Source organism: Salminus brasiliensis, chromosome 22 (genome assembly GCF_030463535.1).
Source record: "Salminus brasiliensis chromosome 22, fSalBra1.hap2, whole genome shotgun sequence".
In the NCBI taxonomy this organism is placed as follows: Eukaryota; Metazoa; Chordata; class Actinopteri; order Characiformes; family Bryconidae; genus Salminus; species Salminus brasiliensis.
Window position 1 is genome coordinate 14,105,643 of NC_132899.1, and position 15,285 is coordinate 14,120,927.

The 15,285-nt window shown below is 41.7% G+C and overlaps 2 protein-coding genes across 4 annotated transcripts in view; both read left to right on the forward strand.

Moving 5' to 3' along the window:
* Nucleotides 1-12,285, forward strand: part of epc1a (enhancer of polycomb homolog 1 (Drosophila) a) — a 29,173-nt gene extending 16,888 nt beyond the window's left edge. For all 3 annotated transcript variants that reach the window (XM_072667092.1, XM_072667091.1, XM_072667090.1), the window contains 13 exons: nt 569-728; nt 3,741-3,886; nt 4,224-4,430; nt 4,845-4,993; nt 5,996-6,143; nt 6,343-6,501; nt 6,615-6,704; nt 6,914-7,062; nt 7,170-7,504; nt 9,664-9,773; nt 9,870-10,011; nt 10,130-10,466; nt 10,606-12,285. In XM_072667092.1, the coding sequence (XP_072523193.1) occupies nt 629-728; nt 3,741-3,886; nt 4,224-4,430; nt 4,845-4,993; nt 5,996-6,143; nt 6,343-6,501; nt 6,615-6,704; nt 6,914-7,062; nt 7,170-7,504; nt 9,664-9,773; nt 9,870-10,011; nt 10,130-10,466; nt 10,606-10,675 (2,142 nt within the window). In that variant the 5' untranslated portion in view covers nt 569-628 and the 3' untranslated portion in view covers nt 10,676-12,285. The remainder of the gene's footprint in view (nt 1-568; nt 729-3,740; nt 3,887-4,223; nt 4,431-4,844; nt 4,994-5,995; nt 6,144-6,342; nt 6,502-6,614; nt 6,705-6,913; nt 7,063-7,169; nt 7,505-9,663; nt 9,774-9,869; nt 10,012-10,129; nt 10,467-10,605) is intronic.
* Nucleotides 1-15,285, forward strand: part of kif5bb (kinesin family member 5B, b) — a 171,945-nt gene that overhangs the window by 100,572 nt on the left and 56,088 nt on the right. The window lies entirely within an intron of this gene.

Here is a 15,285-nt window from a genome sequence, read left to right on the forward strand (position 1 = left end):
TTAATCAAATTTTGGTGGCTGGTTTGAACCTGTGATGGGAATGCAACAATGCAAACTGACCCATCAATCCATCTCCAACACATTTATAGTATTACCCTTTTTAATGTTCCTCTTGATAAAAGCAGGGTTCTGTGTCCTGAGTAAAATGGAGTAAGCGTGAAAGCATTGTTATATGAAAGGTATTTATATAATGTATTGCTCCTCCTGTTTGAATAGCTGCAGAGCCAAGGGAACATATTGTTTACCGCAGACTTGAAAACACAAGTAGTAGAAAAACACAACTCTACTGAACTTGATTACTAGGTGTGTTTTAGACCGATATATATGTGTAAAGACAGTAAGCGTTGATTTTTGTTCATTTTGTACTTTTCCAACTGGATTTTTATGTATTGTTGCAATTGTTTAACAGGTGTTTTCTTAGACTGGGTCAGAATATTGATGTGCAGGATTGGCAATACAGATTATGAACAGCTACACTAATTGCTAGTGTCTGCACTGATGCGATATCAGTATGTACAGTACCTCTATCCTCAAAGCATACACCTGAACCTCTCTTTGTCTTCAATAGGAACACCATCTCCAGCGGGCCATCTCAGCACAGCAGGTATACGGGGAGAAGAGGGACAACATGGTGATCCCCGTGCCCGAAGCAGAAAGCAACATCTCCTACTACGACTCCCTCTACCCAGGGGACTTCAAGATGCCAAAGCAGCTCATTCACATACAGCGTGAGTCCGCAGTGAGAGTGTGTCTGTGGCAGAGCACCTTACACTCTCATGAATGTTAATTAAAGCGAAGGACCGTTATTAGGGAGTCCAGCAAAAGCAGGTCTGCTCATGAATGTAAATATTGGAAGAGGTTGATTAGGGTCTGTGGAGGACGATGTATGTGTCTGTTTGCTGTGTGTTCATATGATACAGAAGCACGTGAATGGTTTCCATCCATCGCTTGCCTTTGAGTTTCTTCACCTAGTGAAGGTGTAATGCTGTTGTAATGGTCATAAGTCATTGGAGTCTTTAGACAATGGGCATTAATGTTTGCAGCATTGACTTTTAAACCGTTCTTTGTTTAGAGTAGTTTTTTTGGATTTTGGCTTGTCAGACTGTCTTCATAATTTGAGGGAGATTTTTCACCAGACTTTTAGACCTTTTGGGATTGTGGTCTGCTCAGAGTAGGCGTGCATGTATGATAAAATTGATTGCTTTGGTTAAAAATCTTGTTTCCTTAATAGGGATGCTGTCTGTATCTGGTAGTTTAAATTAATAGATTGCATAAGTCTTTCTCTCTTCTCTCAAAGTGTGTATTACACACATTGGAGCACCACATTTGAGCTTGAGTTATGCAGTGAGATTACTTCTCCGTTGAACATGACCAACCTGGTCATTGATGCTACTCTTATGAAGCACCAAACACGTAGGAGTTATATGGAGGGAATTGAACTGATGGCCTTCTGGTTCTAAGCCCACTTCTCTAACGTTTAGGCCAGTGGTTCCCCACCCTAGGCCTGGAAGACCCCCTGTCCTGCATGTTTTAGTGATTTCCTGTTCCATAACCCCACCTTCAACTCAGAGTTGCAATTAGTTGATCAGCTGGATCAGGTGTGTTGGGAGCAGGGTAAACAATAATAGTCCCTTTCAGACGTCCAGTAGCCCTGGCATTACCCAGAGGAGCTGAATGTGTGTATGCAAGTGTTTGAATCGTTTGCAGGGGTTGCAATCGTGGGCAGGGGTTCCTCCAGCACCAGGGTTGGGGACCACTGCTTTTGGCTACAGCTGTGCCTTTGAAGCAAACACACTGTTCATGCTTCTGTTAAAAAAGCCATTAAATGTCAACTTCAATTTCTACACCAAAACATTAGGGAGTATGAAACTACGTTGATTTCAGTGTTTCCGTAGTTTGAGGTGCTATGGTGTTATGGGGTGGTCATTCCAATATAGAAATGCATCTGCCAGAGAAACACTTGTTTAATAAAAAAAATATGCTGGGATGATGTGCTTGGGAATTTATGTCCTGCATCTTACCCAAAAGATAATTGCAATCTTGTGGATATAGGACCTGCTCGGCAGCTTTTCAGCATTAAGCAGACTTCCAGTCTCTCTCTGTTCTGCAGAAGTATTTATCTTGGTCTATAGATAGACAGTGGTTTAAAATCAGTCATATTGTGTAAGAAGGCTTTCAGATGGGGTTAATGAGTGCATCTGTTGGCTGTTTCTGCGTGCATGTGAGTGAACGAGTGTAAGTGTGTCTGGCATCCTCTGGGGTGTCTAATAGCAACTGAACGTGTCCTGCTGTCAAAGAATGTCTGAGCACGCTCCTACACACACACACACACACACACACACACACACACACACACACATATATATCAAAGAGGGTGGAGGTGGCGTCTGGCTGCAGATGGGACTGTACACAGTTGCATACTTTTAATGTAAATAGATTACTACCCTTGCTTTAAATCTGAATGTGCCATCTTGCAGCATTTATTGGGCGGATAAAATCATAGGCCTTTTCATAGCTTTACATAGTCATTCTCTGTTTTTGCATATATATATATATATATATATATATATATATATATATATATATATATATATATATATATATATATATATATATATATAAATTTATTTTATTTTTTTTATCCAGTTGAGGGTTATTTTACCTTGCACATGAAAACACAGACACATGAATGCACAGATGGCTTGACTGCAGTGTTTTTTGGCATGGACTTGCAGAACTGTTGTAAAATTAGATTTGAGAGAGACCTCTAACAGAAACTTCAATACCTGTGGGTGCTTTGCTTTTTTTTTTTTTTTTTTTTTTTTTTTTTTTTTTTTTTTTTTGGGATGAGAGAATTCAAGTTTGCTTCCATAAACTGGAAACGGTGACCATAAACTGTAGTTTTTCTCAAGTGACTTACCAGGCTTACAATTTTTTATTTATTTATATATATATATATATATATATATATATATATATATATATATTACACACACACACACACTTGCTCAAACATGCTGCCAAAATCACATTTTGTTGATTCTGGAAGATTCTTGGTTAGCAGTGCTTTTCTGTGCCATTCTGTTGTGGATAACGTTCTTGCTCAGTGTTTTTCTGATGTTTAAGGAAAGAGGACCGATGTTCATTACCAGGCTACAATAACATTACCAGACTGAAAAGACCAATCTGTTATCAGATTTGAGTCTCTTTCTTTTGTAATCTTAGATTGAGTATACATCCGATTCGTGGGCATGCAACATGATTGTGATCGGTCAAATCTGAACAATAGAGGAGAGTTGTGTTTTTGTGTGGGTCTCAGTTTGCTTTGACCTTTTGAATGTGAACCAAAAGCTATGAGCCAAAGTTGGTTTAATGAAGGATGAGGTATCTGAAGGTGTCATCAGATTTGTTTGTTTTACAAACAACAATTTGTATTTTACAATTTTGTGAAAAGTTGTCATTCAGGGTCACTTTTTCAACTTTTTATAGACTTCTATTATTTTACCTGAAATAATACTCAGTAGGCTTAGGAATCTGGGCATTCTCCTGGTGGCTGCACCCAACAGCATTTAGTTATAACATGACTGTTTGTTCATGTAGATGACTGTACATAGAAATGAATGTAAATGTTAAATGTCCACATTTTGGAGTTTAAGAGAGGTTACAGAGAAAAGGCACACATAAAACAGTGGTGTGGTGTTGGTGCCTGTCTGAAACTTTCTCATGTATTTGTTTTACAGCTTTCAGTCTGGACGCAGAGCAGCCAGACTATGACCTGGACTCTGAAGACGAGGCATTTGTGAACAGGCTGAAGAAGAAGATGGAGGTGGGGGCGCTGCAGTTTGAGCTGATGATCGATCGACTGGAAAAAGGCAGCGGCCAGCAGGTATTAATGTTCACAACCTCACACAATGAGACTCTGACCCAAGAGGCTTTACTCTGGTGAGCCTGAAATTAAAAGTTAATTGGATATTATTATTAATACTGTCAAAGCCTCAGTCCATTGTGCACCCCATTGAGCTTATGGTTCTTGTGGAACTGTGGGCTTGAGTGGTAGATGCAGTATTGACTTTAATAAAACTACATAACTGTGTATATCATGTTCCCTGTAGTTTCTTGCTGTAGTTACTGGACAGCAAATGGCCATGTAGGTTTGTAGTGTGATGATTTTATGGCTGTAAAGCCTATTGACTAAACTCTAGTTCTGCTTTCTTACTCTCCAGCTAGTGACTCTGCAAGAAGCAAAGCTCTTACTGAAGGAAGATGATGAGCTGATTAGGGAGGTGTTTGAGTACTGGAGCAGGAAGAGAAAGTTGTGTAAAAACGGCTCCCTCTCACCAGTAGTCAAACAGGAGAAGCGCGATGGCTCCAGCACCAGTGACCCCTATGTGGCCTTCAGGCGTAGGACAGAGAAAATGCAAACCAGGAAGGTAAGTGGCTGTGGGCATGATGCTATTGGTGGTTTAATAAAGAGACTATCCTTAGGGTTGGTGTACAGTCATTCAGTTAATCTAAATTGTAGGTTCTATTTAGGTAAACTAATCTTTGATTCAAATACTGACATTATGAATGTTCTGTCATTGCTGTAAGACATCGGTCAAGACTTGGGCGGTGTTTAAAAATCAGCAACTGGTTCAGGTTTGCACAGTAAACATGACACTGAATTAACTACAGTTGCGCTAAATGCACTTAGTTTTCACCCAAAAACATGACTGGGAAAGTAGTGTTACCTGATCCTGCCTGTAACTGTGTTGTCTTTGTGCTTCCTAGTTTTCAGTCTAAAAGAGCAACTGGAAAAGACTGATTTAGAGGTGGTTGTTTTGTTTTTCTTCCCCCTTCATCAGAACCGCAAGAATGACGAAGCATCATATGAGAAGATGCTGAAGCTGAGGAGAGACCTGAGTAGGGCAGTCACTATTCTGGAGATGATAAAGAAGCGTGAGAAGAGCAAGAGAGAATTGCTGCACCTCACACTTGAGATTGTGGAGAAGAGGTATGAAACACACTCCTACACACATTAGTATGTGTTTAATCTGTGTTCTGTGTTGAGGGTTTCATGGATAATTAGTTGTATTGGCAGAATGCCGGGAATTCTGACTATAATGAAATAATTTCAGTTTATGTAGCGCCTTTCTCCACCACAAAAAAAACACACACAAACTCTAAGCAGGCCCGCTTACAGTCTTTATGGACGTGGAAACGTCTGAGTAACGAGAGTCTCTCAGGTGGCTGGCCTGAGAGAGAGAATCAAAGCTGAAACATAGAAACACTCAGGCAAGAAATGCCTTGATTTCAGCAAATTAGCCAGGTGATTCCACCACACCTTTCTTTGACCTTCCATATAGTCCCGCCACATTTTCAGGACCAGTAACCTTGACTGTTAATTACTGCTGCATTATTCCATGTGGGTGTGAGAATGAGTGAGTGGAATGTGGGGGAAAGTCCATGCATTTTTAATCGGCTGAGCTTCACCCACATAGGCTAATTAGTAGTCATGTTTTTTTTTTTTTTCAGCTAAATGACCAATTAAAGTTCACCTTTCCCACACATGAAGGTCACACACTGCAATCACAAAGTTAGATCTATTTGCCAAGCAGAAAGTCTGTAAGCTTATTGTGCATGTTTGTTTCTTAAAGATGGTGGATAATGTTTATTCCATGAAAAATGAATTTCTTGTATTACAGTGTTCAGTCTGTTTAGTGTTTATCTGCCTTTTTAATGAATATTTTGGAAATAGAAAAAGCTGACTAGAAAAAATGGAATTGAATTTTTAATTAAACTAATGTCTATCCCAAAGGTTTTAATGCTTGAATGAGATGGAGTTGGTTTATCATAGCGAGCTAAAATGATGGAAATAACGATTCAATCATATCTTATTTACCTGCGTATTTATATATGTAGCTATGTATATGACGGACACCAGTCTTATCCACAGGAATGCCATCTCATGGCAAATTCTGAAAGAGTTAACACCAGTCCTCTGGTCTGTCCTCAGAAATGGCATGTCCGACTTTGGCGTCGATATCATGGCGGAGGCGCTGGCCATGGCCAAGCCCATTTACAAAATTCCCATCATTCCCCTGGCCAGCAGCAACCAGTACCGCCACACGGACCACGTTGAACTCAAGGACTATAAGATTAAGGTGAGTTTCTCTGATGGTTTACGTCATGGAAAATACATACGTACATGGACACAGCTGTGACCTAACTAACCAGTTTGCGTCTGTCTACTGCCTCTTGAGTCTACTGTTCAGAGCTTGGCTGACCATATGTTCATGTAAGTGCTGCAAGACTTGCCTACCCTTCTCAGCCGTAATGCTGCGTCTTGTTCTTTACCTTTAGCCGGAGAAGCCCGAGGTGGTCCGCACAAAGAGGAAATATGAGAAGAAGCCGAAGATCCAGCCATTCTCTACGCCACAACCGTCTGGCCCCTCTGTTTTCAATCCCAAAGACCTCAACCAGTATGACTTTCCCAGCTCTGATGAGGATCCTTTCTCACAGGTTGGTACATGTGTAATAATGTTAGTCTAGAATGTCTGAATTCTAACACAATCTGGATGTTCATAAAATAAAGTTGCGGCCTCATAAATTGCCATTTCTGCTGATCTCTGCAGATGCATTCTGGGTCGTCTGAGGCTGAGGAGGACAATGATCCTGATGGACCATTTGCCTTCAGGAGGAAAGCAGGCTGTGTTTACCACTCTGTGAGTCTTACCTCTGTTTTCTTTTATCTTGCTGACTCCTCCCCAAATACTTTACTTTTTTACAAAAGAGAAATTGTCCTGACAAACTGAAAATAATTTGAATACCAACCAAGCTTGTTTACAACAGTATCTGACCTTTTTCTTCACTTTGCAGATTCTTATATTTGTCTTTGTCACTCTGATCTCTCTCTCTCTCTCTCTCCTTTTAGGCTCGTTTGGATCAGAGAGGTAGTTGGCCATGGTGTAGCGAAGCTGAAGGTGGGTCTTGTGACCCACGGTTCCGTTACTCTCTCACCAGCCTTGCAGTACCGCACCGCTGTCTGGGGTTGGCGCGGCGACGGCTGGGACGGGGTGGGAGGTGAGTACAGCACAGAAGCACTGAAGCCTTTTATTTAGTTGTTTATTATCTAGTCATATTTTTCTACTTCAACACCCATCTAATCCCCTTGTCCTTACAATGTGCAGAGTTCTCCTGGACCGCTCCCACTCAGATCTAGACCACATTTTCCATAGTCTGGATTCAGCTGCAGAAGAGTCACCTGCTGCTTCTCCAGTTCACCCAGGAAACACTTTCAGCAGTATCTCAACGACAGCAGCCACCTCATCGCCAGCTTCTTCTCCCTGCCCCTCCTCTTCCCTACATCTGAGGCAGATCCTCCGCAACATTAAGGCCTGTCGCTGGAGACACTTTAAACCACGGACACTAACGGGCAGAGGCTTCTGCCAACCCGCCACTGTTGCGGCAGGATCGGGCACTAGCGTACCGGCTGGGGGAACTGCTACCATAACGCCTGCAGTCGGTAAGTGAGCATGTGCTGAAATGAGCTAAAATACACATGCAGGCTTTCGCTTTAATTTTAGTTGGTGAGCCACCTCTCCTGGAGAAAGTTGAACTTAGCAGCTAAGCTGTTTCATTTGAAATTTGGCTTTGGCTTTAAGCTGTTGACAGTATGGCATGGTACAATATTAACCGGGTGTGGGTGGTGCTATAATTACGTTTTCTCATTTGTGAAGGTGTTAAACTCCATTGTTTGATTTAGTGCGTGGGGGCATCCTCATGAGAGAGGAAGAAGGCTGTGTAGGTGGAGAAAATGAATTTCTTTGAATTCTCTTGTGTATGGTTACACCGCATCTTGAGTGGCTGCGTGTGGTGTGTTAGTGGATAATATGAGGGGTGTGTGTATATGTATAGGTTAAAGATAAATAATGAGGCCACGGTGTAATTTATGGCCTGGAATTAATGAAATGGAGAATGTGGAAAAAGAAGTCAGTTGAGCGTGTGCAGGGTTTTGCTTCCTCCAGCAGCACAAACCCATCAGAGCTGTGCTGCATTTTTAACGAGATCTCATTAAACAAGCCACTGTATGGAAATGAAGGCACTACTTTCAAAATTCAGACAAACTTTTTGGCAGGTGCTTGAAACAATTGTGTTTATCTGATTCTGCTTTCCAAACATGTTCTGTTTTTGGTCATTGTTGTTTGCTAACCTTACCCCTTTTTCACTTGTGGTTGTTTGTGAAACATTTGTGCAAACTCTCATCTAGATGGTATTAAATGGTTTCTGATGGTATTGTTAAAGAATCCTTTCTGGGTCCTCTCTTAGCAACTGTTGAGGGTGGACAATTCTGTGCGTAACTGGCTACATTCACATGACACAAGCCCTTCTTAAGTTTTGGGGTTGGTGTGTGTTTTTAAATCAGATTTGACTTCACCTTCTTGATTGTAAGTGACCTGTATGTAATGTGAACGAATCTGTCTCATATTTCAACGCATGCATGCCATTTCAGAATGTTCTCGTAATGCTCAACATGGTGTTGGTTAAGTTGCGCCCTTCAACAAATGGCGAATCAGCTTGCTGGTTACACTGCGTGCAGAGGAGGGTCGAATAACTGTGCGTTGAGGCTTGTTGTGGAGATCAACACAAGCACAGTAGATTTGTGGGTTTGATGTGTTGTGCATTATTGAACCAAACCGTGCCCGGTCTGGAGACCAGTCTTGTGCAGTCTCGTGCCTGCTGGCTCTGTGTCAAAGATGGCTGTTGAGTGAACAGACTTTCCTATAGGCACTTTGGTGCTCTCACCAGCAGCACTGAGTGCATGCATAAAACGCAAAATCCAATCTGATGTTCTCAATCTGTATTTCCACAGATTACAATACATGCCTGATCTAGAACGTATGAAAAGATCTGATTTGACTTGACCACACAAATTTAAAAAAAGTCATAATGTGAGAATAAGGTTTGAATGTCTGATGCATTAAACAATGTGTATATAAAGTCTGTTTTTGGTGTAGCAATGCATCAAATCACTGGCAGTGCCAAGCTAGAGCATCTCATGCAGCTTGCAGTGTTTGAGCAACAAGCCTGCAAGCAAAACCAACCCAGAGCCTAATCTACTGGCTATGCAAGTGGCCTCGTACAATGTTGTCAGTTTGGGATCTGTCTGAGAAGGACAACTGTCAATAGGCAATACCCAGCACAGCTGTCTAGGTGCTTGCCCACAAGTCCAACAAGCATTTGTGAAGACACTCTTATCTTAGCCATCACAGTTTGGTACTTGTCAAAGTCACGCCTGATCATTTTTCCTGCATGACTGCAAGTTTCAGTTACTGGCTAACCTGCATCCCAGACCTAACTAACGTTCAACCTTACTGCAGCTGTGGTGCAAGTTTCTGAATTGTATTTGTACATGCAGTGAAGCTAAGGTAGATTAAGTAGTATCCCAGTCTTTTAGATAGAAGTCTTCTGGTTTCTGGTGTTCATTAAAGAGCCATTTTGTAGACCTGGAGTTGAGCATAGTCTTGTACAGGTGTGTGGGTTTTTTTTTTTGTGTGTGTTTGTGTTTTGCTAAACATGCATTTTATAGACTGGGGTTTACTCAAACATGCCGCAATTCCTGTGTAACATTTATTTGTTGGTATGTTTGTGTAAAATACTGAATGCAGTGTTTGTGTGTTTCAGTGTTCACAGCAGAACAGTACCAGGAGCACCAAGAACAGCTGGCTCTAATGCAGAAACAACAGCTGGAGCAGATCCAACAGCAGGCCAGTGGTCCCTCCAACAATACACAGGTGTGGGCAAGAGATTTTCTCTTGATTTAATCATCTGTTTGAATTGTTTTTTTGGGGTATGTTTTTGTGACTAACTCTGATTTCCTCCATCTCTAGTCTTTTGTTTCCAAGACTTTGGATTCAGCCAGCGCTCAGTTTGCTGCCTCTGCTCTAGTAACCTCTGACCAGCTATTGACTCTTAAAGTCAAAGAAGATGGCGTTACAGGAAGTGGAGTCAACGGTATCCTCCAGGCCTCAGGTGTGTAGTCTGAATTGACATTTCTAAAGAAGTAGCAAGAATCCTAAAAAACTTTCTATACATCCTGTTCTTCTCTGCTTCTTGTAGATCTTATCTAATCAGTTGTGTTCTCTTCCAGGCGTTTACAAGGGCTTACAACTCTCCGCTACGTCATCAGCCTCAGTCCTCCCAAGCCCATCTCCAGTGATGACCTCTCCCCCACCTAGCTTACCCTCTTCTAATAGTAATAGCTTGACCACGGGCTCTGTCCACAATGCACACAACCCACTCAGCAACCATGGTAACAATACTGCCAGTACGGTTCCTCAGGTTCTGATTGGGAGCAATCTGCGCCTGAGTGTGGCGACGCCCCAGATCGCCCGCCACCTTCCCAGAAGTCTCGGCGGCGTACCACCCGCTGCCTTAAAACTCGCAGCCGCTGCTTCCAACTGTCAACTCCCCAAAGTCAACTCTGGGTAAGTCCACACATCTATTCTCTTGCATGCAGTCTGTTGCATTTGGTGAATTCTCTCTTCACTTCTCATGTTCATGTCTTCAGTTTGTTTTTGTGGTGCATTACAGTGGGAGCTGAGTGTTTTGTCCTTGTTTTTACAGGGAGAATCACGAACAGGAAAAGCAGTCTCTCAGTATAGCGGAAAACACAGTCGCTATGGAAGTGACGTAGTGACCGTTGCCTGGGTGACTTTCCTCGCCCAGTCCAGTCTTTTGGTGAATGCAAAGGGACAGCGGGTTTCCACAGCAACTGTCAGGCCTCGACAGCTAATCTCATCTCTTTAATATAATTTTTCTTTCTCTCCCCCCCCCCCCCCCCCACAATTTTTAATATATATTCGTTACTGTTAATAAGAGAAAAGAATTCATATGTAAATTATGAATATGGTGAATATTCAGTGTACAGTAACTGCCTATTTGTAAACCTTCCTGCTCCAACCCCCCCCCTCCCCCCTCCAAAACCTTGTATATATGTTACTTGAAAACAGATTTGTTCATTTGTGATGTTTTGCACTTGGGAATTACAAAAGAGAAAAGCAGAAGGAGAAGGGAGAAGAATGCAGAGAGAGATTGTGTGTGTGTGAGCCGTGTAGCAGAAGAGAAGGTTTTGAGAATCATTGCTTTGTGCATGGTGAGGAAACCTGCTGTTTTACCTATTTATTGTGCTGTGTTTACACTTGTTTTTGTTTGTTTTTCTTACTTTATCCATGAACACTGTACCTTCATTTGTTCCAGTTATAGGTGTTTGGGTACCTAGGATTTCTTTAAAAGATTTTCAGTGTCTAGCCCTTCATTCTCTTGTTCCGCTGGTTCTCTTTGCAAATCAAATGGATGCTACAGGATTTTGTTTGTTTGTTTTTTTTGCACCCTCCCTGCCTTTTCTTTTTCTTGTTTTATTTTTCATTTTGGGGGGAGTTGTGGTATGTGGTGAGGGTTTTTGTTTAGTTTTTTTGGGTCACTTGAAAGCTTTGGGAATGGTGGGTGTGGAGGAATGGTCCCAAAACAAGTGACAGACAAGTCTTCACTCGAAAGCCTCTGTGGCTTTCATCTCAACTAAGCACTGTTTGTTTATTTTATATTATTTTGTTAACTTCAGTAATGATTATCGCTGCTTTTGTATAATTTTTTTTTTTTTCATACTATGAAATGTTTTGCCTCCCATTGTAGGTTTTTTTTTGTTTGTTTTTGTACAACAAAGACAATTATTTTTGTATCTTTTGTTAGTTTTTGTTTTCAGTTCTTGTGGTGAAGCGACTTTGCGCTTCGCATAATGGAAGAGTTCGTTTTTGGTTGCTCGTCAGTGTAGCGTTCACTAATGAGCGAATGACAGTCCATTATTGCTGTGACCGTGTCCTAATTTTCAGCTAAAAGACACGCTGGACAGGGAAGGAGCAGGAGGAGTCACCCAGTTCCAATCTCCTCCACCTCAGTCTCTAACCGCATCAACAGCACCAACAGACTCCAGACTATTTCAAGGCCTAAAACCACAAGTTAAAAGGTGTGCCTTCCTTTGGGAATATACTGCTTCGTCTCTTCCATGAAGAGGATGGCTCTCGGGCAAGGCTGCAGTAGTGCGGTCCTGGCTTGTCCGGAGCTCAGGTCTCCGATGCCCAGTCCACTGGCTGAACTAAACACCCTCCAGGGCTCTAGTCCAACCTGGTGGCAGACAAAGAATTCAAATATTGGAAATGAAAAAAAAAAATTAAATATTATTAAAAAAGTGAGGGGGATATGTGACCGTTCCCACAGAAATCTGACAATAAAGCCCAGGTTATTAAGTCATGAAGTGCATGTTTTGTTTTTTTGTTGCGAATGAAATGAGTATTTTGGGGTGTAAGTAATGAGTCATGACACATGGTCTGTTTAATTTAGTGCTTATTACGCCAGAATTATTTTCCACACCTGAAGTTAAAAAAATTCTGTTCATCAGGCAGAAAGCCACACTAGCTGCTCAAGATCTAAAACTGTGCCTTTTTAAATTGACACTTTGGTTTGTTTTTTCGTCATGAGCATGAATAGCCAATTGGAATTGGTTTCCAATTCTTGGTCCTGTTTACACTAAATCCTGAGCTGGTTACCTTTTTTTTTAACTGGTTGATTTCAAGAAGTGTCCAAACTGCAGAAATGCTAGCAAACACTGCATTACCTCCTAGTTTGTGCTCTGCTGTCTCTTTCACCTAACACTGAATGAATTCTAGGTGCATTAGACTAGGCGAGGATGCATACTGCCTCCTCAAGATACCAATGTAAACAACTGCCTGCTGTCATGAGACCCTATCTGCTAAATAGCAGCTTCTCAGTAGTGGAGGGAAAACTTTCAGCCAAATTATCAGGGCACTCTGAAGTGAGTCGAGCTGTAAAATGCCTGGGAGGCAGGAATTAAGAGACTGAACTTTTAAATTCATGAAAAACAGATTTCATTTGACAGCAGTGAAATGAGATTGAGAGCAGATTTAGGAATAAGAAATGAAACACTGAAAATCTGCTACACATTTGGATTACTCTTCACCTGACCCAAGCGGTTTCCCTCCTGTTCCTGAATCCAGTGCAGCTCCTGACACCCTGAATCCCTCCAGAGCCACCAGATACTGCTACATTGCAGAGGGAAAAATGTGAAAGCAAGGGGAAGCATCCTATTTATAATCCTACTCCACACAGGGTAAACATGCACATTTATAGCATTCTGTATTTCCTCACCTGCAGATTATACTTACCGCTCTGATTCTAACAGACCAGTTTCACCAGCTTTGAATTCATGGCCTCTATATTCTGCATCATTGTGTGAGAATATCTTCTAAATCAGATGGGGAGTGAAACTGAATGGGGACTGGACAACACTGCTAACTTCCCTGACAAAACACACAAGCCAAGACAGGACGCAGCTGGGATTTGGCCTCTGCCTAAAACCCATCCATACAGTGAACACACAGTGACTGTGCGTATATCCCCCCTTCCCAAATAGCCACTGAGAGACCACTGCCCCGCCGTTGGCTAATGTTGATAAGCTAGCAAGTTTGGCTTGCTAATTGTCATATAATTAGTTATTGTAACTCTACATTTCAAGGGAGTAAATCCCACAATATGAGCACAGCATGTCATTGCACTTCAGAGTAAAGAGAAAAATTGTGAATTATTTTCCCCAGCTAGTTTAGCTAACGGAGAAAATAACGTCAGACTCTAATAAACATGAGAAATATAGCTAGCTTAGCAACATTAGCTAGCTAGCTAACAGAGAAAATAACGCCAGACTCTAATAAACATGAGAAATATAGCTAGCTTAGCAACATTAGCTAGCTAGCTAACAGAGAAAATAACGCCAGACTCTAATAAACATGAGAAATATAGCTAGCTTAGCAACATTAGCTAGCTAGCTAACAGAGAAAATAACGCCAGACTCTAATAAACATGAGAAATATAGCTAGCTTAGCAACATTAGCTAGTTTAGCTAACAGAGAAAGTAAGGTCAGACTATTAAACCTGAGAAATATAGTTAGCTTAGCAACATTAGCTAGCTAGCTAACAGAGAAAGTAGCTAACGTCAGACTAGGATAAACCTGAGAAATATAGCTAGCTTGCTAGCTTAGCAACATTAGCTAGTTTAGCTAACAGAGAAAGTAAGGTCAGACTATTAAACCTGAGAAATATAGTTAGCTTAGCAACATTAGCTAGCTAGCTAACAGAGAAAGTAGCTAATGTCAGACTAGGATAAACCTGAGAAATATAGCTAGCTTGCTAGCTTAGCAACATTAGCTAGTTTAGCTAACAGAGAAAGTAAGGTCAGACTATTAAACCTGAGAAATATAGCTAGCTTGTTAGCTTAGCAACATTAGCTAGCTAACAGAGAAAATAACGTCAGACTAGGATAAACCTGAGAAATATAGCTAGCTAGCTAACGGTAACCATGGTAACAGGGCAGGTTTTTAAGTCCATGTAATAAATGTGCTTTTCCGCAATTTAAGCTGCTTAATCCAAAACGAAAAACTAACCAACCTCCACCAATAACTCCTTTATTTTCCCCTTAAAAAGAAATGATGACCAAATGTGTGGAGGCTGCTGAAGACCACCAGGCCAGCTGAGCTCTCTCTAGCGGCCATTTCCCACCCTGATAAACAGTTGAGCAACTTCAGTCATCAGCCCAGGCCAGAGTGACTGCTGAAGGTAGGCAGCCTGTTAATGCTGTCCTCAAGTCATGTGGGACAGACATTAGACCGGTCACCGGAAAACTGGGATTTTTGGAGAGTTGAGGGCGTCAGTAGAGACGCTGATCACTGCTGCCTCTGTCTGTAATGGTTTACCCTCATCCACACGTTAAACAACGGAGAGGTAGTGCCCCGTGTCTCTGCCTCCTCTCACTGGACAGAAATGCCCCTCTCCTAGCGCTCATCTTTTAGGATTTATGATAGAAATGAGTAACATTAAACTTTCTGCTTAAATAATACAAACATCTCAGTGGACCTTCAGTAGTTAGCTTGAACACTCCTTCATCTCCATTACAGTAATGGCTTACAGCAGACTTACAGCCCACCAGCCCACCAGTAGTGTTAGCTGTTTGCCTCTGCATGGACCCAGTCCCATTACCCAGCAAGCAGAAAACAATGGCAGTATCCAACATTGCCACAACATTAATACCACTGACAGGTGGCATCTACATCTGCAGTGGCATCTGTTAAGGGGTGGATACATTAGGCAGCGAGTGAACAGTCAGTTCTTGAAGGTGAACTGTGACGGCTAGACGACTGAGTGGGTCAGAACATCTCCAAAACATCAGGCAGGTCCTGTGGG